The 25,517-nt window shown below is 34.8% G+C and overlaps 2 protein-coding genes and 1 long non-coding RNA gene across 5 annotated transcripts in view; 2 read left to right on the forward strand and 1 right to left on the reverse strand.

Moving 5' to 3' along the window:
- The window catches only part of LOC106870207 (cell division control protein 45 homolog), a 66,835-nt gene extending 48,058 nt beyond the window's left edge, over positions 1-18,777 (forward strand). For both annotated transcript variants that reach the window (XM_014916209.2, XM_052967208.1), the window contains exons 10-18: positions 1,206-1,397; positions 3,371-3,469; positions 4,360-4,471; positions 5,650-5,705; positions 11,290-11,428; positions 13,915-13,989; positions 15,161-15,276; positions 16,689-16,765; positions 18,543-18,777. In XM_014916209.2, the coding sequence (XP_014771695.1) occupies positions 1,206-1,397; positions 3,371-3,469; positions 4,360-4,471; positions 5,650-5,705; positions 11,290-11,428; positions 13,915-13,989; positions 15,161-15,276; positions 16,689-16,765; positions 18,543-18,607 (931 nt within the window). In that variant the 3' untranslated portion in view covers positions 18,608-18,777. The remainder of the gene's footprint in view (positions 1-1,205; positions 1,398-3,370; positions 3,470-4,359; positions 4,472-5,649; positions 5,706-11,289; positions 11,429-13,914; positions 13,990-15,160; positions 15,277-16,688; positions 16,766-18,542) is intronic.
- LOC106870211 (uncharacterized) overlaps positions 5,551-25,517 on the reverse strand; it is a 26,877-nt gene continuing 6,910 nt past the window's right edge. The window contains exons 3-5 of one of the 2 annotated variants that reach the window (XR_001409500.2): positions 13,424-13,491; positions 7,635-7,818; positions 5,551-6,078 (exon numbers count right to left, since the gene is read on the reverse strand). This is a non-coding gene — a long non-coding RNA (uncharacterized LOC106870211). The remainder of the gene's footprint in view (positions 6,079-7,634; positions 7,819-13,423; positions 13,492-25,517) is intronic. The other variant, XR_008263955.1, reaches the window with a different exon arrangement.
- LOC106870209 (post-GPI attachment to proteins factor 3) overlaps positions 22,019-25,517 on the forward strand; it is a 71,175-nt gene continuing 67,676 nt past the window's right edge. Inside the window, exon 1 of the mRNA XM_014916212.2 lies at positions 22,019-22,283. The gene's annotated coding sequence lies outside the window, so the exon portion shown is untranslated. The remainder of the gene's footprint in view (positions 22,284-25,517) is intronic.

Consider the following 25,517-nt stretch of genomic DNA (forward strand, 5'->3'; position numbering starts at 1 on the left):
TCAATTTATCATCCTATCTATCTATCTATCTATCTATCTATCTATCTATCTATATATATATATATGTATATATGAGCAACACACACATACACACACGCACGTATGTACACCAATTGCATACATATTTTTTGTACGCATACATGTTCGTATGTGTGTGTGTATGTTGCCCGTATATCAACAAAACACACACACCTTGCCTTACATATATATACGGATAAATGATTTAAAATAAATATATTTTGGAAATGGCGATTTATGGTACAATACCTAGAAACATGAAAATCAGACCACATGGGTTTGTTTACATCAATTCGGCAGTTTCCATAAAAAGTGTTGGGAAAGAACGCGAAAGAGATAGAGAGAGCGTGCTCTCCCTCTCTATCTCTCTCCCTTCCTTACACACATGCCAGTTATCTTTCTTTCTTTCTCTCTCTCTCTCTCCCTGTCTCTCACACACAGCAACATTACACACACACACATGCTGCTCTCTCACACTAACAAAAGAACTTCACATACACACCACACTTTCTGTCTTGCATACTCATTATAAAAAGATAGCGTCTAGTTCTTTTTGGCAACATGTGTTTTGTGTGTAATGTTGCTGTGTGTGTGAGAGAAGGAGAGAAAGAAAGAAAGAAAGAGAGATAACTAGCATGTGTGTGTAAGGGAGGGAGAGAGAGATAGAGAGAGGGAAGGTATTTTTTTCTTTTTGCTTGTTGTTTGCTGCTTACCACACAACTGTTAAGACGCTGTTAGACGCTGGCAAACAAAATGTAACTCTCTCACCAACATACAATTTCTCTCTCTCTCCTTCAGGCGCAAACTTCGAAATTGGTAAAAGTTATGGTTGAAAATCGATTTTTACAGGTATATGTGAGTACCTCTGAGAGAGAAAGTTGGCGAAAATGCAGATAAGGTCATGACACATCTCCTCCTAAAATTGGAGCGACATGCGTGCTAATTTGTGGACGTGCATAAACTACATTCACATGCACACACACACACACACATCTCGACTTTTATAGATATGATATATATATCATCATCATCATCATCATCATCGTTGTTTAACGTCCGGTTTCCATGCTAGCATGGGTTGGACATGTGTATGTATGTATATAACATGAGAAGTAATTTCTTACAAAGAAAAGTTTGATAATCATACTGTGTTGTGTTCTATATATGTATATATAAATTCATTTCAGAGGGGAGTCTATTGAAGATTCATTGCCAGTCAACAGTTTGAAGATATTTTTTGAAGAAGAGCTGCAGCTGATTTTTTATCGACATTGGACATTATTTGAAAGTATTTGCAATTCAATCACAACTGCTTGTAAATTTAAATTGTGGACAATGAAAGGTCGTAAAAAGCTGCAAGAATTTCTTGCTGATATGGGGTAAGTGTTAGATATTGACTCTTTAAGTCTTGATCACATGGTATCTCTTGACAGCTGATTCTGGGGTATCATGTGATTGTACCCCTCACCTTAATTTACCATTTAGCATTTAATCTGGACTTTTGGTGATTTGCTCTGTTTGAGAAGACACATGAAGCCAAGTGAAATTGTAGTCATGGTCAGTGCCGATGACGCGTAAAAGGTACCTGTGCTGGTGGCATGTTAAAGGCACCCACTACAATCTTGGAGTGGTGGGTGTTAAGAAGGGCATCCATCCGTAGAAACCAAACTAAATTAGACTGGAGCCTAGTACAGCTCTCCAGCTTACTAGTCCCAGTCAAACCGTCTAACCCATACTAGCATGGAAAACGGACACTAAATGATAATGATGATGATCATCATCATACCTGTTCTATGTTAAAACTGATGAGATCCACAGTATCATTCTCAAAATGTACAAACACACCATTGATGTCTTGAAGCTATAATATAATATGTGATTAATTCAATGTGAATAAATAAGCATTACATTTGACAGAAAAATCTGAATGCTAAAGCATTAAATCTTGATTTGCTTATATATTTAGTTGTCAAGTAAATTTTCATATACTGATTAGTGAAAAATCATTTTAAATATATGATGTGAAATTTATGTTATAATAGCTAATTTAAATGTTTGTTTTCCCCTCACTAATTTTTTTTTTTTTTTTTTGGTTTATGAAGCATGACTAAACAACTAGTTTCAAAAACAAATTTGAAGGCTTTTTTTTTTTTATCTAAGTATATTGAAATTATTGAGAGAAAAAATTTCAGTTAAATACTAAGCATGGCCTCTCTTTACTTTTACTTGTTTCATTCATTTGACTGTGGCCATGTTGGGGCACCGCCTTGAAGGGTTTTAGTTGAACAAATTGACCCCAGGACTTATTTTCTTTAAGTCTAGTACTTATTCTATTGGTCTCTTTTGCCAAACCGCTAAGTTATGGGAACATAAGCACACCAACACGGTTGTCGAGCAGTGGTAGGAGACAAACACAGACACAAAGATACGCATGCATAGGCATGCACACACACACACATAATGAGCTTCTTCCAGTTTCTGTCTATCAAATCCACTCACAAGGCTTTGGTTGGCCCTAGGTTACAGTAAAAGACACTTGCCAAAGGTGCTATGCAGTGGGACTGAACCTGGAACCATGTGGTTGGGAAGCAAGCTTCTTAACACAAAGGAAAATTAGAGCAGATGCTTCATACATATCTGAATAGACTTTTAGTTATACCCTTGAAAAATGAGATGGTTGACATCTTGTTTTTCTTCACTTTGTAATCAAGGAAAACGGATGGTTGTGTTTAATATCTTCTATCTTTTGTTGGCCTGAGGCTATAACAGAAGACATTTGTTCAAGGTGCTGCACAGTGGAACTGAACCCAAAACCAACCACACAATCATGTCTACACCTATTTGGTAGGAATTTCAACCATGTTTCGTGGTCTGCTACCACAACAGCTCCTTTATAGGATCCAGTTAGCTCAAGACATCATCAGGAGTAACCACGTCCGGTTTCGGCCCCTACTCCTCTACCGTTTTGACGTGGCGAGGCCCCCCCCCCTTTCGGAGGTGTCTTCAGCTCTGGTGTTGGGTGCATGTCTTCTTTCTTCTATTCCCTGGCCTCTTCAATGCAGCATCAACGAGTGTCAGCGTCCGACTGACTGTCTTGTCAAATTCCCCTTTTTATACCTGCTGCTAGGCTCCAGCAGGCTACCCCAGCAAGTTGTCACGTGACACTGTCTAAATTTCCCGCTGCTAGGGTCCAGTAGGCAACCCCAGCAAGTTGTCACATGACACTGTCTAAACTTCCCGTTGCTAGCAACGGGAAAATAAGTTTTAAAAAAATCATTTGTAAGTAATATACAATACTGCAGAGCAGACTTCTGAGCTATGTTTTCTTTTCTATTTTTTTTTTTTGTTATAGGTTACCTTTAACTCAATGCCAACAAAAATACAATGCTATGGATCCTAGTGTCAGAAATAATGTGAAGGAATTGATTTTAAAATATGTAGAAAAATATGGGTAGGTAAAAGTTTTCATGTATGTAATATTATTTTAAAAACAGTCTTCTGTCTAGTTTTCAATATGAGTTTAAAAATCAAATTGTAAATAAACTTTACAAGAAAAAAAATTTATTACTTAGTGGCTTTAAATTAAAAAGTCAGGCACCTTAACCATTCTTTTCTCTCATGTTCTTTTACTTTTCTATTCTTTTATTTGTTTTAGCCATTAGATGGTAGCCATGCTGGGGCACCACCTTGAAGAATTGTTTTTTTAGTTAAACAAATCAACCCCAGTACTTATTTGATTTTTAAGCTTGGTACTTAATTCTATCGTCCTCTTTTGCTGAACCACTAAGTTACAGGGACATAACAAACCAACACTGGTTGTCAAGCGGTGGTGGGGGACAAACACAGATACAAAGACATACACACACACACACACATACGATGGGCTTCTTTCAGTTTCTGTCTATCAAATCTGCTCATATGGCTTTTGTCAGCCTGAAGCTATAGTAGAAGACACTTGCCCATAGTGCCACACAGTGGGACTGTACCCAGAACCATGTAGTTGGGAAGCAAGCTTCTTACCACACAGCCATGCCTTCTAGAAAATTTTTTACTATTTTGTTCTTTTTTAAAATTTAACATTTCTGCTTCTTGAAATTTTCCATCAATAACTGATTTTATGTTTTAATACTCCAACTCTCATTTCAGTCTTTTTACTTTAAGTTGACTGGGAAGTTATTTATTTGCTGTGTAATATTTATGATAATTCTATTGATTTTAATTACGTGTTAACTAAATGTGCTTATGTTTTAATGAATATACATTTAAAAGGGGACCTGGTGGAGTTTGAATCTTTGTTTCTTCATGGATTCTGCATTGTAATAATTGGTTTCTGTTTATTAGATTGGCACCAGAAGATATCATTATTCCATCATTCAATTCCCATTATGGCTATCATAAAAAAATTAATGCAGCTGACGTTGTTTTCGCTTGCTCAACAGTCCTCGAAAATACAGTAAGTGATATCGCCATTCAATATGTATTTTATGTTGGTTGTCATATTTACATATATTTTTCTGTACTTTTCAGGATTAATTTAACATCTAATTTAGGTACAAAATTCTAACACTGCAGTTATAATATAAGATACAGTATGTGTTGTAACAGTATATCTAAAGTGATCTGAATAACAACTATCTTACTATAGTAGGTTAGTTACTAATTATTGATTTGCAAATAGTTTGCTTTGGAGCTGTCCATGAGAGTTTGCACATTCCATGTGCCAATGATGAGCAATGTCACCGATGCATTTTTTTTATAGGTAAAGTGAAAAATTGAAACTAGAATTAAGAGCTGATGATGTTGCTTTTTAAGTTTATGTTAGGTTTTCCACTATCTTCAGGGAGATGTTTGTGAATTCATTCTTCATTAGTGAAGTTTTATATGATATCATCATTTTCCTTATCTTTCTTAATATTTGTAATGTAAGTGAAATTTTTGACATATATAATTTAAGTCATTTAAAAATACACAGAAGCCCAATATTCACTTTCAGTTTATTTCTTAATAGTACAATCTATCATGTGAAAAAGTTTCCCTGTACTTTATAATAGTTTGTACCATGAAGAAATAGACAAAGTAATTTTTTTGTGTGCTATTAACCCTTTAGCATAAATGGCCATATCAGACCCAAATATTCTACCTATTTTGTGTTTAAACTGATCAGATCCAGCCTCTCACACCTGCCCTACAATTTCATTTTAAAAATAAACAATTGCATTATTAAAATTTCTAAGCTATGAGATAATGCATGATTAATTCAAAACAATTTGAATAAATAAGCATTACATTTGACAGAGTAATCTGAATGCTAAAGAGTTAAATACCTAATAATTACTCTTATTCAGTTTCAATATACTGTTTCAGATCAAGTCACTTGTCAGACAAGCACAACTCTGAATGTTTTTACTATTTTTTGAAGCTTTCTTTTTATATGGACATCCATGACAGAACTTCTGGTATAAACTTTCATATAAAGAAAAAAATAGAAAATGAATGAAAATCAAGATTTATTGGTCTCAAAATTATCATCTGTAAAAACAAATGAGTTGCTAAAATTTTCAACATTTCAAATTTATAAAAAATTTAACTTTGAGACTTGAAAACAGATTTTAAATTTTTGTTCTCTTGTAGGTAGAAAATAATGATACAGCTGATAGCTTTTTTTATGCTATGGATATTTTACAAAGGTAAGTCATATTTTATATTTCAAAGATACATTGTCATTGAAGAGTTGAGTGAAAAACTAAATTGTTCCAATGAGGATAAGAGGATTTTAAGCAACTTTTCCAGTGTAGACAACAGGTAAATAGACTCTCTTTGAAGGTATACCTCATTGTTGTCATCAGCAGCAGTGTTATTACTGCTATGTCTGCTTTCCGAGCTGGCATGGTTTGGTCATTTTGACAGGATCCAGTGTGTTGGAAGTTCATATCTTGCTCCAATGTCTCAGTTTTGGCATGGTTTCTTGGGCTGGATGCCCTTTCTAATACCAACCAACTTAAAGAGTGTACTGGGTACTTTTATTATGGTACCAGCACTAGTGAAGTTGCCAAGCTTCAGCTGAGGAGGATAAAATATCTTTAAGTGAGATGTTGAAAGATTAAAGTATCATGGGAAGAGCAAAAAGAAATTTACTGTTGTGGAGATTTATGGTCACCTTGCAATTGACATGGGTAGATGAGGGATGTTGGAGTGGTGCCCAAAAGAGAGGTAAATATAATGGTGACCAGGTGCTAGAATGTACTCTTCAAGTAATATGTCCAAGAAGGTGAATCGAAGAGAATATGGGTACAAAAAGTCATGGAGGGTGGGTAATGTTGCAAGAGGGTGAGAGATGGAATAAATACAGGGGTGGAAGTGGTCAAATGTATATAGAAGATGAATGTTGTGAATGGTGAATTGTGATGGAGATGGTAAATATGAGTGGGAGATGAGGGATAGATACTCATTGGGAATAGTAGAGAGATGAATGGTGAATTGCAGTACAGAAATATGCTATGGTATGTTGTAACAGATTCTGCCTTCATTATGTATTAAATAATAATTCAGATATTTTATTTAATCAGATAAAAGAACCTTTCCAGCACATGAAAACTGTGTTTTTTTTTAATTATAAATTTAGTGATAAATTTTTGCCGTATATTGTTGTGTCAAATGTTAATTTCTTGCACCGAAACAAAGACTTCAGTACCTGTCTGAGGAAAGTTAAAGTAAATGGGATTCTGTGATGGTCATGACTTTCTAAAAGGACACTAGTAACATAAGTGAGACTGCTATAACTTGCTGTCTAGCTTAGAGTGTAGAAATAGTATTGTAGCTGTTAGGTGTTTTTAAGGAATGTAATTAACCCTTTAGCATTCAAATTACTTTATCAAATATGTTTATTTATTCACATCATTTTGAATTAATCCTGTATTATCTCGTAACTTAAAGATTTCAGTGACATGATAATATATTTTTGGAATGACATTGTAGGGTAGGTGTGAGAGGCTAGTTCTAGCCAGTTTGAACACAAAACAGGTAGAATATTTGGGCCGGATCTGGCTGGTTTAAATGCTGAAGGGTTAGACTCAACAGCATTAGACATTCTTCTATCTATCAAAATGTTTAGCAGATTATAGTGAAAGTACTGTTGATTTCCCTTTTGTCCTAGTTCTGCTGGAGTTTGATCAACACCAGTTCAGTGTCCATTTCTGATTGAGTTTATGGCAGATCTAACCTAACAATAAATTGAGCTATCATTTTCATTGATAGAGGACCGTTAATTCAACCTTAATTTAATGATTATACAACTCGTAAATACAGAGCAGAATATTGCTTCAAGAGAAAAGAAGTAACTGGGAACTTTGTACCATGTACCTAATGTAAACTTTAGGTGCATGAAAGACACAATAAGATCACAGGCAGTCTGAGAGAGAATAAGAGATAACAGTTGCATAAGAGTTGTTAGCAGTTAGAACACCTATGAAATGGAATCTTTTAACTGCCTTCTCGGCTTGCTAGAAGTAATTGACAGCTTCTGTGACTTTGGTGACTTAATCAACAGTGGAGATGGGTGTTGTGAAAGCATTTATAGTCAGAGCAAAGATAGATGAAAAAGTTCATAGAATAATTACCTGTTGGTAGCAAAGGGTTTTTTTTTCTTTGAGAGAAGGCAGATTCTCTGATGCTCAAGTAGAAAGTGTAATATGGCATTGTTGTGGCATATTGGCATTGGTTGCAAAGGAAATGTAAGGCTGATATGAAATATGGCAAATATGCTCTGTTGGTTGTATGCATGAACAATGGAGCAAAGGTTAACTAAGAGAAAAAAATATGTATCAGGGGAATTGGTTGTAAAGAAAGTTGTACTTGTATGACGGAGTGCTGAAAAGTTTCTGGCCTTAAGGGTGTTATGAAAAGCCTGGTTGGGGGACTAACCGTCCGAGTTCTTTTACAGGGATTAAAAAAACTGAAGGGCCACTGCAATAAGTGTGTGAATCTGATAGGGGAATATGTTGAATAAAATCATATTTAACTGAACCTCCTGCATTTTCTTTTACCGTAAGCCAGAAACTTTTCAGCACCCCCTCGTTTTGACATTTGCTGCATACAAACAATGATAGTTGGATGTAAAAGTGTTAAACAATCCAACTGGAAGGAGCTTGTGGAAGCAGCCTAAGGAAGACAACAGAAGACGTGATTTCAGACTGCTGGATGTCATAGAAGAGACAGCAAAAGACCACAAGTCAAGAGAGAGGCACTGGTGGTGCAAACTTATCTAACTCATATCTGTACAGAAAATACAGATCTAAAATGATGATGATGATGATGGTTATCCCACAGTTCAGTAACACATTTCCAATTTCCAGTTTTGTCCCAGATAATAGCTATTTGTCTTTGTTTGACTGCTGTTAATTCTTTAGGTTATTTTTGATTTCCAACTCACTTCTTTTGATTACTGGATGCTGTTCCTTATATTCTCTTCTGTATCATATTTATGATACTACTCTCTTGAGCTCATTTTACACTGATCTCCAAATTAGGTGGATGAGCTTGTGACCTCTTTGAGACTGCCTGGTCTGAAAGTCAGTGTTGCTAAAACCAAAATCCTGTCAACTAGTTTTACAAATGAACAGAAAAATATGTTCATAGTCAATGCTGTTCAATTGCACATGATGGCTTAGTGGATTTACTTTGACCTGACCTACCATTTGTTGGATAACTCTGTTTTGAAGCTTATTGTAATTCCACTATTCTGACGTATGGAACATAAGTGGTAAGCTAAATGACTAGGCTTCATGCCTCTGTCTACCTAAGAACTATAATGCACACTGTGACATACAGTAGTTCATTGAATAGCAATTGTATTTCTGTAAATGCTAAGTAAATGGCTTAATTGCATGTGGTAGGATCCCTCAGTTAGAGAATTATATTTGTTACTCAGTTGGAAAAGAGCTATAATATTCAATAATATATGACTGAACAATAATATAAGTTTTAATGGAAACGAAAGTTGTTCAGAAAGACATAACTAATGTAAACAACAATGTAGAACAAACCATTACTACTGCACCAATGCTATCAAAAACAATAATGAAATTAAAATGATAATAAAGATGAAAAACTTCACAAGTAAAAAGAGAAAGAATTGCTATAAAAGAAGCAAAAATATTGATAAAAAATCAGACTTTCATCAAAATATAAAAAACAAAATCATCAATAATGTGAAAATAGATAAGAACAAGGAGTGAACTCTAATTACTTGGCAGTACTTCTAAAGGAGCCTGCAGACATGGAGAGAGTGGGATCAAGTGCTGTTATGCGTATCTCACTTCCTGCTAGAGGTACACTATATGGAATGATTATTTTCCACAAAGTTCACAAAAATAAAAGACCTGAACTCGAGGAACATGATACCCTGTATAGCTTCAACAATAAAGTAGAAGTTGAATAACAGCAGCTCATACATTCATGAACATATGTTATGACCATTTCTATCAAAATGCAATATGCAGATGTAGAGCCAACTGTGGCACTTGGGCAACAAAAGGGTTTCTTTTTAAAATTAACATAAAAGGTAATGCAGCAGTTACTAAAGTTACTTCAAGTTGAAGCTACTTTGAAGTAACTTTATCTCAAGTTAAACACAACAACAGTTGATCCCCCTCTCTCCATGTCTGCTGGCTTCATTAGAAGTACTGTCAAGTAATTAGAACTTGATCCTTGTTCTTATCTATTTTCATTTTGTTATCTTTACAACCATGTGCTTTTGTTGTTTTTATTTAGGTGAAAGTTTGATTTTTTTTTTTTTTTTATCCTGCAGGCATAAGTGAAAGCAGGGTATTGTAGTCACTTGTCTTTGTCTGAGTGTTTGCAAAATTACTGAACAGATTTTCACCATATTTGGCAGAAATACTCATTGGGTGAATGGCTCATAATTATGAAAATTTTGTTTGATTATCTTCAAACATACATAAATACATATATAGATATGCAACTGTGTGTGTGTGTGTGTGTGTGTGTGTGTATACAGTGATGGATTTGAGGGTTTCGTTTACTTACAAGTTGATTTCTTAATTTCACCGAAGTATAAATACCTATAATGGTGATAATTAAAAAAGCTTTGGTTTGGCCTGAGGTTATAGTAGAAGACATTTGCTCATGGTGCCACTCTGGGACTGAACGTGGAACCATGTGGTTGAGAAGCAAACTTCTTACCACACAGCCACACCTATGCCTATAAATATTAATTATTTGTACTTTTAAAATTATTGAAGCATACCAACTAAATGTTATTTATCTTTAAATACAACGTTCATTTAAACTTCTGTTTTCATGTGCTATGCTGTGTTTAGTTTTGTACTTATTTTATTGATCCTGTTTGTTGAACCATTAAGTTTAGGAATACATTAACACCACCATTTTTTTAAACCAGTGCAAACATAAACACTGATATATGCACATATACATATATGAGGGTGTGCTGAAAAGTTTCTAAATTTGGGTAAAAGAACATACAGGAGGATCACTTAATTATGATTTTATTCAACATATTCTTCTCTCAGATTCACACACTTATTGCAGTGGTCCTTCAGCTTTTCTAAGCCCTGTAAAAGAACTTGGAAGGTTGGACCTCCAACCAGGTGTTTCATGATACTCTTAAAGGCATTTGCAAAATGTCTTTCTACTATATTTTACAAACCTGGAAGCACATGGTTGTAAAGATAACTTCTTAATGATATAGCCATGATTGTGCCTTGTATGATGATGACCTTAAAATATTTGACAGAAATTATGTCATTGTAACTTGTCGTGATATGTCTTGACATTGATAGCAGTGTAAGTAAACTGGCAAAGTTGTTTGAATGTCAGAACAATTTGTGGTATTTGTACCAGCTCACTGTGCTCTAAGTTCAAATTCTGCTGAGGTTTACATTTCCTTTTAACCTTTCAGGTTTCATAAATAAAGTACTAATCCAGAACGGTGTATTGGCAAAATTTTGTCTGCATTCCAAGTTCAAAGTTAATCTTGACACTGGAAAAAAATGGGTGACAAGCTTAGTGGGATCTTGAGCAAGTGCCTGAGAATTTCAGCTTGTTAGCATCAATGGTAGTTCACCAGCTGGCAGGAGAGACAGCAAGAAGACTTTAAAAAGTTCTTCACAGTCTCTCCTATTTCTTTCTCTTCTCTCCTCTTTCACACACACACACACACACATACAAAGTAATGTTTTATTATGCCTTTTTTCTATATTTTCTTCTTGTTTTTTTTTTTTGTTTTTGTTTCAGAGACTGCCTTTCTTCCTTGGAAAAAGGCATTGAACTTTCAAAGAAACAGATTGTTCGTATAGTTTCTCAAGTCCAAACATTACTTGATATGCGTCAAGTAATGTGTGCTGGACCATTTCTCTATGCTTTTATACGAGAAGTAAGTACTTCAAATTATTTCTTTTAAAACAAATGTTACTTGTTCAGATCAAAGTAGTTACTATTTTTTGATAGTTATACACAAAAAAATTCATCTACAAACATGAAGAGGGTGGAATGAATCATCTGTAAATGTTGTAAATAACCACTTGTCCTCAAAGAAGTGTGTCTGTTAAGTATGAGGAGTGTTCTTTAAAGATTTCCCCTGACCCACTTCCCAAGGACTGGGATAAGCGAAACTTGGCATAATTATTAATCCTTCTCTTCATAGCCACTACTAATGGCGACACACTTCTCCCATCACTTTATGCAGCTGGGAAGACCTTGTTTGTAGAAGTCGGTTGGTTATGTCTAGAGCCGAGACTTTACCTTGGAAATAAGTTCATCATCATCCGAAATGTGCTTCCTCTTCAAAAAAGACTTCATGGTTGGAAAGAGGTGGAAGTCAGATGGTGCAAGGTTGGGAGAGTAAGGGGGATAAGGAAGGATTTCATAGCCACAGGAGTGTGCTTTCATCTGGGCAACATGCACATTGTGAAGTGGGGTTTTGTCTTGGAGGAGGTGGACTTCTTTGGTCAGCATGCCATGCATCTCTGCTTTGATGGCGTTCCACAATTTCTGCAGCAAAGATGCATAAAATACCCTGTTAATTGTGGTGCCCTTTGCCAGAAAATCCATCATCACTACTCCACACTGGTCTCAAAAAACTGTGCACATCACCTTTCCTGCTGAGGATTGGACACGATTTTTTTTGGAGTTGGTTAGCTACCATGTTTCCATTGCTTTGACTGGACTTTAGTCTCAGGATCATAATGATGGATCCATGTTTTATCCTGTGTAATAAGTCTGCCAAAAAAATCTGCCTTGTTTTCTTGGCACATTGCCAAAAGAGCCTGGGAGCAATTGACTTGTTCCTGCTTCCAAAAAGGAAAAGGTGTGAGCATCCGGGGAATCCATCATGCAGACAACTTCCGCTTGTGCAAATAGCCATGAATGATTTTTTTCCACAGACCCTACATTTATCTTCACTTCTTGGGCTAGTTGCTGAATAGTTATGCAGTGATCTTGCAAAATAGCAGCTTCCACTTTATGGATGGTGTCGTCATCATTGGTGAAATGTGGTCTTTCAGAAATAGGAGCTGTTTCCACCGATGTCTAACCACATTTGAACTGGCGATGCTGGTGCTTGACTATATCATATGATGGTGCATCGTCACCATAAACTTCTTTCATCTCCTCAAAAGTCTCTTTTGGTGTACAACCTTCCAAGTATAAGAACCTGATTGCTAATTTGCCTTCAACTGCCTCAATTATAACACCTTAGTCCACTTCAGCAGCCGTAAAAGATAAACGAATACTAGTGGAAAGCTGCAATTTACAATGTGACATGTAAAGATGTGTATGATTACACCTGTACAAGTTCTGTTTCCTGCAATAACCAGAAGTTGGTCAAGGGAAATCTTTAAAGAACACCCCTAATACTTATAAAGATTCTAAAGGAGATATTTTGTTGGTAGACACATTTAAGATTTCTGTTATTCTATAAAAAACCAACAGTAACAACTACAGCCACAAACCAGATCAGAGACAGCTGATACCAGTCTTGTTAGTCCCAACACAACAGTTGCAAAATCAAATTATGCTAGATATTGCACAAATATGGCATTGCTTAAATTATACACCAATTGAGAAACAAATATTTATAGAAGGTAACCCATATGCAGCTTCTAAGTTTTCTTTTACAATAGGTGTGTGGTAAGAAGCTTGCGTTCCAACCACATGGCTCTGGGTTCAGTCCCACTGTGTGATACCTTGGGCAAGTGTCTTCTGCTATAGCCCTGGGCCAACTAAAGCCTTGTGAGTGGATTTAGTAGACAGAAACTGAAAGAAGCCCATCGTGTATATGTATATGTTTGTCTCTCCACCTTCACTTGACAACTGATGTTGGTATGTTGGTTTGGCAAAAAGAGGTCAATAGAATAAGTACTAGGCTTACAAAAAATACGTCCTGGGGTCGATTTGTTCGACTAAAGGTGGTGCTCCAGCATGGCTGCAGTTAAATGACTGAAACAAGTAAAAGAATAATAGTTCGTTAGCATTGAAATCAACCTACATTCACTGTATATACTCAAATGAACTGTGCACAAAACATTGATGAATGTCTTATTTAATCCCTGCTTCTTGCAGAACAAATAGTTATGAAAGAGATGGTTCATATACTGCAGGTGCACAAGGCATCTTAAACCTGTGTTACAAAAGCGATTTTATTATTTCTTTAGCACATAAGAGGATGAGCTCAACAATGGTTTAATGTTGCAAAACTTACACTAAAGGGCAGTAACTATCAACAACATTAATATAGATGAAGGAGGTACTTCACATCTCAACATGCCATGAGAGTGAGGTTATGTGCTCATTTAACTTGCAAGAAACAACAACTAAATCTTACTCAAATGATACAGTATAATCTTGAAATTTCTCTTTTAGGGTTCATCTGATGTATACAGACCCCAATGTTTGCAACGGTTAGCTAGATTTGTTCTTGAAGCTTATGAAGCTGGTGTAAGTAGTTGGAAATTATTTCCTTTTCAAATAAAAGATAAAAACTTTTTCCTTTTTATATATATATTTGGTAAAAAATGTTTGTCTCTGTTGAAACAAACTTGAATCATATTATGTATTAAATGTACAAATTATTCATTTCTTTATATATTTGTGTTAGCATTCATGTTTTTCTGTTTCCCACATTTTACCTAGTCAAGGGACTACCTATAGAAAAGACATCTGAGTATAAAAAAATTTATTTTTATAATAGGCATATATCCACATTCAGTAAGCCTCCTTTAAGTGTATTAACACAGAAAATAGATCTGTATTTTCTGAGACATTTCAAAATATTATAGACAGGAAAAGATGGATAGAAATTATGGATATATGGGTAAGAAGCTTCTTTTTCATGTTTGTTTTATCATACATTAAAAAAGAAAGGAGGGATTTTGAAAACCTGGAAGAAAGCAATAAAATGCCATAAGAAAGAGAAATATCAAAAGGAATGTAATCCTATAAAATAGTAAAAAGGAAGTTGAACTTTCTATTCTTGTACAATGTGATTATCATCTTAAGTTTTGTTTATTATTTTATCATAAAAAGAGAAAGCTACTTGTTTACAAGCTGAGAATATTTCTCAGCAGTTAATTGGAATATCAAATTTAGGGCATGACTGAAATTATTTTCATAAACTGGAAGTGCACTAAGGAGGCTAAGAAATTACTATATTTTATTACATTATCAAAGTTTAGAAATTACCATATTTGGGTACAACAGGCAAAGTCAAAATATAGTTGGAATTTATTTTGCTATATTATATACTAGAATGGAAGATACAGGTGTAGAATCCTAGAATATTCTTAAGTAGTGAGCCTGGAAAAGCACAGGACAAGCAACAATTAAGCCTGGAAAAATACAGGTCAAGAAGAAAAAAAAATGTTTGTAAACAGGTTCTTGCATAAAATTATGATAGATAATCTAAATATGACCACTTTAAAATGAGAAGCTCATTAGCATGGAACCAAAGGTAGTTTTAGGTTGGTTGGTATCAAAAAGATTAAGCATCTTTTCACTTATCACTTATGACCCTAATATATATGTGCGTGATGTAAAATGTATGATTGTCTCTTTTTATTTGATAAAAAGATTGTTTTTCTATTTTTAAAAATTTTTTATAATCTTTCAGAGACCCAGTAAAAAAGCTCGATATCTTCCGATGATATTGTGTGCACCATACAACATTGAGCAACATATTTCTATAGTTATTGGAATCCCACCTTTGAATTTAGATGATCAAAGAAAGTAAGAAACCTAATTTCTTTTTCATGTAATGTTTGTTTTTAACACAGCTAAGTCAGCTTTTCATTCTTTTCTCTTGCAATCAAAAATTTGTTGTAGCAAATTTTACTTAAAGGCATTTGTTATAGTTTCTTTTAATTTCTAATGTTATGTATGAAATATAAAAAAAAAAACAATTAATTATTACCTGAAGGCTCATGGCTCAGAGTGTCGGGCTCACAATCGTGAGGTAGTGAGTTCGATTCTCAGACCGGGCTCTGTTGTGTTCTTGAGCTAGACAACTTTATTCCACATAGCTCCAGTTCACTCAGCTGTAGAAATATGTTGTGATGTCACTGGTGCCAAGCTGTACTAGCCTTTATCTTTCCCTTGGATAACATCAGTGGCATGGAGAGGGGAGGCTGGTATGCAGAGCGACTGCTGGTCTTCCACAAAATAACCTTGCCCGGACTTGTGCCTCAGAGGGTAACTTTCTAGGTACAATCCCATGGTTATTCATGACCGAAGGGGGTCTTTATTACCTGATGTGATGTGATTTCTAATTCCTCACTTTAGCATGTTAATCAATGGAAATAACCAGGTTATCTATGATTACACAGCTCTATAATTAAAAAGTGTTCTCCTTACCATAACAGAGGAGCTTACCCCTTTAGCATTTGCATTACTCTGTCAAAAGTAAAGCTCATTTATTCACATTGTTCTGAATTAATCGTATTATCATTGTTGCTTTGAGATGTTGATGATGTGGGTTTTTTTAGAATGACATTGTAGGGTAGGTGTGAGAGGTCAGATCTAGCTAAGTTCAACATAAAACAGGTAGAATGTTTGGGCCTGGTATGACAAGTTTAAATGCTAAAGGATTAAGACAAGCTATGGGAACTTCTGTATATTGATGACCTAGTTCTCAGAGCTGAATCTGTCAAACAATTAGAAAAGAAATTCTAAACTTAGAAGCAAAGTTATATTTATAGGTTAACTAATTAAATTCTGAGTTAATATTGTATTTATCATAATAATCTTCTATTTATATTAGACTAAAATCAGTAAGGTTTTACTAATTAAGTTCTTAGTTAAAATATGTACTGCTTTTTTATTAATGAAATTAGGTTCTACAGTGTCCTAATTGTATGTGAATTTGTATTCATCAAAACTAACTGAATGTGATCTTCTTTACTTACCTACCTACCTTCCTTCCTTTTGATAATATTTGTTATCATTATATGTGGTTGTGTGTGTATATAAAAATGTTTGATTAGTACTGGTGTGCTGGTGTAACAATTTCTGTGGTTAAAAACGCTAGAAACTGAAAATAAATTTCAGGCCAGACTTATTTTTATCTTGAGCGTCAGAGGAATAAAAGTAGAACAAGTAAGACATAAAATAGTATTTTGAAGATGGTTTCTTTCTCATTTCAGTTTTTTTGGAAAGGCATTTGAACAAGCAGCTTTGGCTACGAATTCTCGGATATTACACAACCATTTTGACGACTTCAGTAAGTTATTTTCTGCTAATGACTGAGTGGAGGAATGTTTGAATAGTTTTGAATCTAAGGAATATATTAAAACCCACCACCATGGATTTCTATTTTTGACCTTTCTATAATTTGCCTTTTATTTGTCAAACTTGTCAAGTCCTGAACTTAGACAGTCAACTATCTGTCACTGCTTTATCAGCAAAGCTATTCAAATACCTCTGTAAATTCTTATTGCAGAACCACAATATTGCCTAATTTAGAATTGTTTTATTTCATTAAGGTACACATACTAATTTTTGAACAGCTCAAATGTTAAATTGATAATATGAATCTTTCAAATGTAATGGCATTAAGAAATCTATATACTTACCTATGTGCCTACCTATCCACCCATACATACACATTCCAGAATTTCTTAATATATATTATGTAATATATGTACATATTGATATAACTCTGTGTTTAAGAAGTTTGCTTCCCAACCACATTTGGTTCAGTCCTAGTGCATGGAACCTTTTGTCAAGTGTCATCTGTTTTAGTTCCAGGCCAATCAAGGTCTTGTGAATGAATTTGGTTGATGGAAAGTGAAAGAAGCCTACTGTGTGTGTTTGTGTCTCCTTGTGTTGCAGTCATACAAGCTGTGTCGCTTTTCCAATATTCTGTGAAAGCATATCTGGCCATAGAGAAATATTACTTTGCTTGAGGATTGGTGATAGCAAAAGCATCTGGCTGTAGAAAATTTGCCTCAATAAACTCAGTTCACTGTTACCAGGCATGGAAAAGTAGATATTAAAATGAAAAGGATAACCATGTGGTAAAGAAGTTTGCTCCCTAATCATACGGTTTTGGGATCAGTCCTTCTGTGTAGCACTTAGGGCAAGTGTTTGTCTACAATAGCACTGGGCCAACAAAAGCCTTGTGAGTACTTGTAATAAACAAAAGAACATGTGTTTTATATGTTAGTAGGAAGTGGTGTGTAAAGTAAAGTTTTTAGTCAATGCCAGATCAATTTGAGCCTGGTGCAGCCTCTGGCTCACCAGTCCTCAGTCAAACTGTCCAACCCATGCTAGCATGGAAAGTGGATGTTAAACGATGATGATGATTGACATTGATGATTGAATTATTCTAGACATTTTCTCAATAAATATTGTAGACTTTTACAGGTTTCTAAAGTAACAGAAGCATTCTCTGATGGTGGGCTGGGAAGTCCATGGTTTGCTGTTACTTACTGCATTTTTAGTTTTACTTAATACAACTTGATGTCCATAGTCTTGAATGGGCCTCTCAAAATTCCATTTGTGCAATTATATGACAACTGATAAGTCAGCTGTCTCAGGTTCTTATGCCATTGAGTGATGAACCTCAGCTAGGAAACTTTTTATCTTAGGTCATCATAACAATATATATAGGGAAGGCAGGACATCAAAAACGACTGGTGACTTGAATGCCATAATACCACCCAAAATGTGGAGCATGGTGTGTTTATCATAACACCTGCTTGCAGTATGATTGTATTGTAGAAACATTCTGAGTGATACCAAAAAAAAAGGGTCTGTCAAAGGCTTTCTCTATTACAATAAAGCACTGTAGAGTTGTTTATAAGTCCTGTATCTTTATTCACACCATAGTGCTTATATTAGTATATAGGGAAAAAAGAAAAACTTTATCTCAGTATTGATACAGCGCTTGGTATTCCTCTTCACTTTCTTATGTAGTTATTTGTTTTAAACTTGTTACGCTGTTTTTTTTTTATGTTCTTGAGTTCATATTTTTTTAAAAAATACTTTCTTTTCAGTTTTACTAATAAACACTGATGACAAAGAGAAGTTTTTTGATGCTCTGATCAATATATTGCAGTAAAAAGAGGAAATTGAACATTACATCCATGATGATAGTATGATGTTATCTGTTGATCCTGAAAGTTGTACAAAACATATTTTAATCCTTTATCATTATTCACATCATTGTTTTTATGACTCAGCATTTGTATGACATATGAAAAAATAAACTTTATCTTGATGCAAGAATTTCCAACTTGTTTTTGTTCCATTTACTTCCTACCCACTTTTTTCTTTACTGCTTATTTACCCCTACTGTTTTATTCAGTAACTTGAGTTTATACTTCTATTGTAATAAAACAGTTGATAAAGAGGAAGCCTCATGTTGTCGTTGCAAACTAATTGATGTCTTTGATTCATTTTGATGGCTACAAATATTAAAAACTCTCCCACATACGAAGATTTGCAAACGGTACAATAATTTCAGTAGCTTGCATTGTCATCAAAGGAAATCTTTTTCTTAATCAACAACAAAAGTTTCCATTGCAAGAAATAAATTTGTTAGAAAGAATTGAAGATTGAAGATCAATTATTTCATCTTTTCACAAGTTATCATCATGTCTTCCAATCTGGTTTTGAAGGGATGGATTATCTGAGCAGTGACATTATTGAACGTATCAAAATAATCATTGATGTTGGTTTTTAAAGCAACCAGATGCTGACAGATTTCAGTGTCAAGTTTAGAAATATTGTTACAACTTTTGTTCATGTTTCAATCCTGAAATTCATAATTGATTCAATTGATCCAAAAGTTACACACATTATCTTGTGCATCAATAATAGTAACTCATTCCTTGCATTTGAATTTTGAGCTGATTTACATGAGAAAAAATATCTGTCAAGTAAGTTAATGCTTCGGTAAATTTCTTATTGCAGAAATGCTCATTCAAAGGGCATCTCCATTTCACTTTACTATTTTAAAATGCAAAATAAAAGAAGCCTAGTGGAGTAGAACAGTATGCTTTGGTCTAACCAGATCACAAAACACTATAAAAAGGCAATGATAGAGAGAATAATTGAGGGTGTATCATTAGTGACAACAGTTGAATTGATCATTTATTCAGTTGATGGATCATTCAGTCTGTTGCAATGTATGCAGTTTCTGAGGCAGTGTTGAAAATTATGAACTTCAGGTGAGTTGAGGGAGCTACCAAAAATCTTTATGTAGTGTTAGGAAAGTCATTTTCTTGCTCCTAGAGTCTCTAGATTAAGCAGAAGTTTTTCTTTGACTCTTCACTTGAAAGAATACTTGTGCTGCATAAACCTTCCCTTAAAATCATTAGCTGTTATGCTTGTGTAATGTCTTATGGTGTCATTGGATGGTATAAAGAGAGCTCTATAGATCACAGTCTTTGAAAAAAAAAAGGATCCTTCCAATGGACAGTTTGTGGAATTTCAACAGTTACAGGTATGGGTAGGTGCATGTTTCTGATGTAGCATGCAATGCTGGAAGTCATATTATCTAAGCATAAGTAGCTAACCTTGTCCTTAGGGAAATTAAAGAGCCTATAACTAAGACTTTCTGGGAAATACTCTCTAATTATGGTCAAGATGCTTTTATTTACGTTAGGCATAACATCTATATTGCATGGAGGATTAAACCAGATTACTTTTCTAGTTCTCTCTTCAGGTTTGTGGGTGGGTCTTGAGTTTCTCCATATACATTAACAAGTGAAACCACCCCTTGTTGGTGCCCTGTTATAATGGGGTACTGTCCTGTTGAAGATGTTTCTGCTAACGGGAAATTCTAGATTTCTAATTATGGTTAGGGAGTGGTTGGAGTTTCTATCGATCTAAACAGTTTCTTCATGCTTTCTATTGGAGTAGTTTAAGTTGGTGGTCACAGTTATTGTTAGGCCAAATTCTTTGAGGATGTTTATAAGTTTCTTTTGGGACTTATCCATGATTCAAAACTGTGAGACCATTAGCCTTGTAGAAAGATGAACTTTTGAGGTGTGTATACTTTTTTAATGTATCCAAGATAACTTGATGTCAGTGACATTAACTCTGTTGTAGCTCGTGTATATGTCAAACATACTCAGTAGGAATGATTGTCAAACATCCTAGCATTCAAAATGATTCTGACAGGGTCCTCTTTTCCAGCCCTATCTTGCTCTTCAGATGGTATCTGAAGTAAAGCAGCAAACCAGGGCCGGATATATAGGACCTTGTCACAACAACACCTGTCCGTTGTGCCTTGCCTCGATTTTTGGCTAAACAAGCTGGAACGACTCCTCTTCCACTTTTTGTGGAGAGGGGGAAAGCCGCTTGTGAGGCGCACCGTGTGCTGCCAGGGACCGCTAAAGGGTGGCTTGGGGATATATATATATAACTATATTTTTATATATATAACCATATATATGTATATTTATATATATATAAAACCATATATTTATTTATATATATATAACCATATATAGGACACAGACACACATTCTCAGTTATATATATACATGTGTGTGTGTGTGTGTATGTATGCATCTATCTATCTAAACATATAGGGAAATCAGATCAAATTTCAGTGAGTCATACCCAATGACTGGCTCTTGTGCGGGTGGCACATAAGATGTACCATCCTGAGCGTGACCGTTCCCAGTACCGCCTGACTGGCCTTGAAGGGTTTTAGAGCGAGATCGTTACCAGTGCCTCTGGACTGGCTCTTGTGCGGGTGGCACATAAAAGACACCATTTCGAGCGTGGCCGTTTTCGTGCGGGTGACACGTAAAAGCACCCACTACACTCTCTGAGTGGTTGGCGTTAGGAAAGGCATCCAGCTGTAGAAACTCTGCCAAATTAGATTGGAGCCTGGTGTAGCTATCCGGTTGCACCAGTCCTCAGTCAAATCGTCCAACCCATGCTAGCATGGAAAGCGGACGTTAAACGATGATGATGATGATATATATATATGTATATTTATATATATGTATATATATATATATATATACATATGTATATATCTATAACTATAAAAGATTGTTTGTATGTGTGTGTGTGCGTATGTTCCTTATGCATTCCAAAACCAAGTTGCCAATTTTGATGTAAGGGGTATCAAAAGATTCAGTAAACTTTTACCTAACAACTAAACTATATTTTCATTTACATATTTGCATTACAGAAATTTAATATTATCATTTTTCTTTTAGTCACCTATCATAAACAACATTTTACATCACCACCACAATGACGATGATGTCACATTTTCTATATGAGTGTGTTCACATGTTTGTTACCTACATTAGGCCGATGACTGACAAGTTTATGTGTGTTACGGTGTATGTGTCTGTCAGTATACACACATTTTTGTGATGACTGACACACATCTAAACACAGACTTCAGGTGTGCGTTAATGTATATGTGTATGTGTGTGTGTGTCTTACTTTATGCATGTAACTCCCCACCCCCAACAGTGAAACACGCCGATATTGAAAGTTTACTTGTGGCCTCATTTTCAGACAAACAACAGCGTTCACTTTCAAGTACTACCAACATGAAGATTTGGCTGATTTAACACCATTCACAATACTCAAAAATATATCTGGAAAAAAAATATTATGCTGGTTATTTTAACAAATTCGGAAACTTAGCAAAGTAGAAAGCCTCAGTGGTTCTTTCAATATAATTACAGAAATGTTATTCTACTCCTTCTAACCAGTTTCAAAATAATGTTTTTTTAACACTCCTTGTATTCTTCATCACTGTGAGTATCAACATTGCACACCCTTTTTACTGCGTTACTCAGTATTTATTCTACAGCCTATAGTGTTACACAGTTCAAAAACAGCATCTTCCTTTTTATTCACTTTGATCAGCATTTGTTTCAAAAAATTATTTTTGTATGAAAAATTGAATTATGCCTTCTAAATTTTCTTGAACTTTCACTTTCTTCACCGTGATATTCAATTGTGAATTTTATAACATTTAGTACATGTTCCAAATAAATGTTGACTTTCTGTACTTTCTTACATTGGTGACGCATACTAACTTTTGCTAAATTGGTGACTTTCCATTTTTTAATAGCATAACTATGCCACAGAAAGTATGCTTTGCACCTATATTGACTACATTTCATTTCGCTTGAACTTCATGTGTGTACATTTTGTTGTTTTCAATATTATCAATTTTATGAGTGTGTGTGCTTCTGTGTTACATCTATAGTAAAGAACATTTTACGCTGTTTTAATGAGCCCACATTTAATGAAGTAGCCATCCTTATGGTCGGTGATCCCATTGAAAATCATGATATTCTCATTCTTAAACATATTTCACAGATCCATCCCTCTTATAATGCTCTCCAGTATAATCTTATTCTGTTGAATGGACAAGATGGGTATTATTTCAATATTCTTGGATTGAGCCTGCTACAGGAAAGCCAATTACAAACTAAAGGGTGTTGCCAAATGACTTCTATTCTTACGAACTGATATTAAGACCAGAACAATCAAATCCTTTCTACTAAAGGCACAAGGTCTGAAATTTCGGGGGAGGGGACCAGTTGATTACATCGACCCCAGTGTCTCACTGATACTTGATTTATCGAACCCGAAAGGATGAAAGGCAAAGTTGACCCCAGTGGCATTTGAACTCTGAACATAAAGACAGATGAAATATTGGCATGCTAATGATTCTGCTAGCACATCGCCTTCCAGAACAATCAAATCAATTACACATGTCAAATAAACTTCATTTTCATTTACATATTTTCTACATTACCTCAATAACCAGCTATAGTTATTTCAAATACACTTCTCTACAATGACCATTACAAAATGAAAATAGTTTCACACTTTCAATTTGAGCCAAAATTACAAAGTGTTGCATTACAAGAGTGATGAAGTGTGAATAATGAAAGTAATGTTTCTCCAAATTAGTCACATTTGTATCATAATAAAGAAAGCTGCTTATTATCTATCTACCAAATAAACTATGTTTTTGATTCAACAATTCTTTCTTACAACTAAAATAATCTTGGCAACTAGGTTGGGTCACACAATTTTGGGGTCATTTTTAGACAATATTTTGATTTGCTTCTAATGTATCACTTTCATCTGATGTTTCACACATGCATAGAATTCTACTCAGACAAACATTTATGAAAATGTACACTTATTGTATTAAAATGAGCCACCACCCAAAAAATTGCATTAAAAGAAATCCAGTTTTCTATATGTTATGAGGAAATACCCCCCCTCTCTTTCTCTCTCATGCACAAAAAAGATGTATGCATATGTATTTATGGGCAAAGGTCAAGAATACACACTTACGGTGTATATGTACGTGTATATGAAAGATAACGTGTGTGTGAGAGAGAGCACGTGAGTGCCACTTGCACATACATGCAAAAAATTTCATACATCACAATACACACCTTCACTCACTCTCTCTTTTTTACACACACACGTCCATTTCATATGCATGTACATCTTACACTTTATCATCTCTTTCAATTTCTCCTTTCTTCAAATCATACAGAAATTAAAAGAATTTTATGGAAATTAACAAGCAGTCATATGATCCCATTTATGTCTAGTTGACAACTTTGCTTCTTCAAATGAAAGAATGCCATAGAATAACTTCCTTTCACACACACACACACTAGGTAAAACTTCTGTGCGAATTATGTTTTTTCTTGCAGTGTGCACAAGCAAATTTACAGCTCAAACCCAATTGAAATGATCTTTTTCTATCGTGTAATGTGTGTTTGTGATGAGCGTATTTAAAAACCTGATCTTCGAGATAAACTTAGAAGGAAGTTTTCCCAGAAATCCTATCCTTTATCTCTTCTTGTTAGCATGTCAGAGGTGACATTTCTGCCCCCATCCCTTACTTTTTTTTCCTAAATTTCTTTCGATTCCCATGTTTGCAATGCAGGAGATTAGGATTTCACCCACAAAACACATTCTCAATATTTTAATTTTCTCTCTCTCCACACCAAATTCATCTTTTACTTTTTCAAATTTTTATTCTTGGTAATCCATGGAAAAAAAAACAGAGACTACAAATCTCTCAGAATGTTACCCATCACCTCACTACTTTCAAAAAGCTACATACTCCCAATGTTACACTTTTAGCTTTTTGGAAAGCAAGGAAATTTCTTCAGAAATAATGTTGTTTGCCTGTTGTTTCTAGCATGTTGGATTTTTTTGTTGGTGGTCTGGTATTTTTTAAGTCTACTATTTCAGTAAAATTCTATGCATATGGGAAACATCAGACAAAAGTAAAAGATTGGGAGATTTTAGTTTTTGAAAGCTGGTAGGTGATGGGTGAGCAAGAGTGTTTCTTTAACAAAAATTAAACTTTAAAAATATATATATATTTCCCAGATTTGTAATCTCTGTATGTAGATAACAAAAAAAAAAAAAAAATTGAAAAAGTTACAAGTTAAGGAATTGTGTTGGGGATAGAGGGAAATTTAAATTTTGAAAACGTAATTTCTGGACAAAATCATATAAACCCCCTTTTATACGATGAAACAATACATAAATTCTGATCATTCTTAATAACAGAAAGCACTTTCATGCAAACCCTTGCAAACTGTACCCTCACCCTACACTATTAAATAAAAAATAACTTCCATTATTGAATTAACTATATATTAGCTGTGCCGATTCTGCCCATAAAAAAGAAGCAAATACAATGTGCTTGTAGGGCGTAACACCCTAGCAATGCCGGGGTGCATTGCTATTATGTATGTATGTATGTATGTATATATATATATATATCATCATCATCGTTTAACGTCCGCTTTCCATGCTAGCATGGGTTGGACGACTTGACTGAGGACTGGTGAAACCGGATGGCAACACCAGGCTCCAATCTAAATTTGGCAGAGTTTCTACAGCTGGATGCCCTTCCTAACGCCAACCACTCAGAGAGTGTAGTAGGTGCTTTTACGTGTCACCTGCACGAAGGCCAGTCAGGCGATACTGGCAAC

Source organism: Octopus bimaculoides, chromosome 4 (assembly GCF_001194135.2).
Source record: "Octopus bimaculoides isolate UCB-OBI-ISO-001 chromosome 4, ASM119413v2, whole genome shotgun sequence".
Lineage (NCBI taxonomy): Eukaryota > Metazoa > Mollusca > Cephalopoda > Octopoda > Octopodidae > Octopus > Octopus bimaculoides.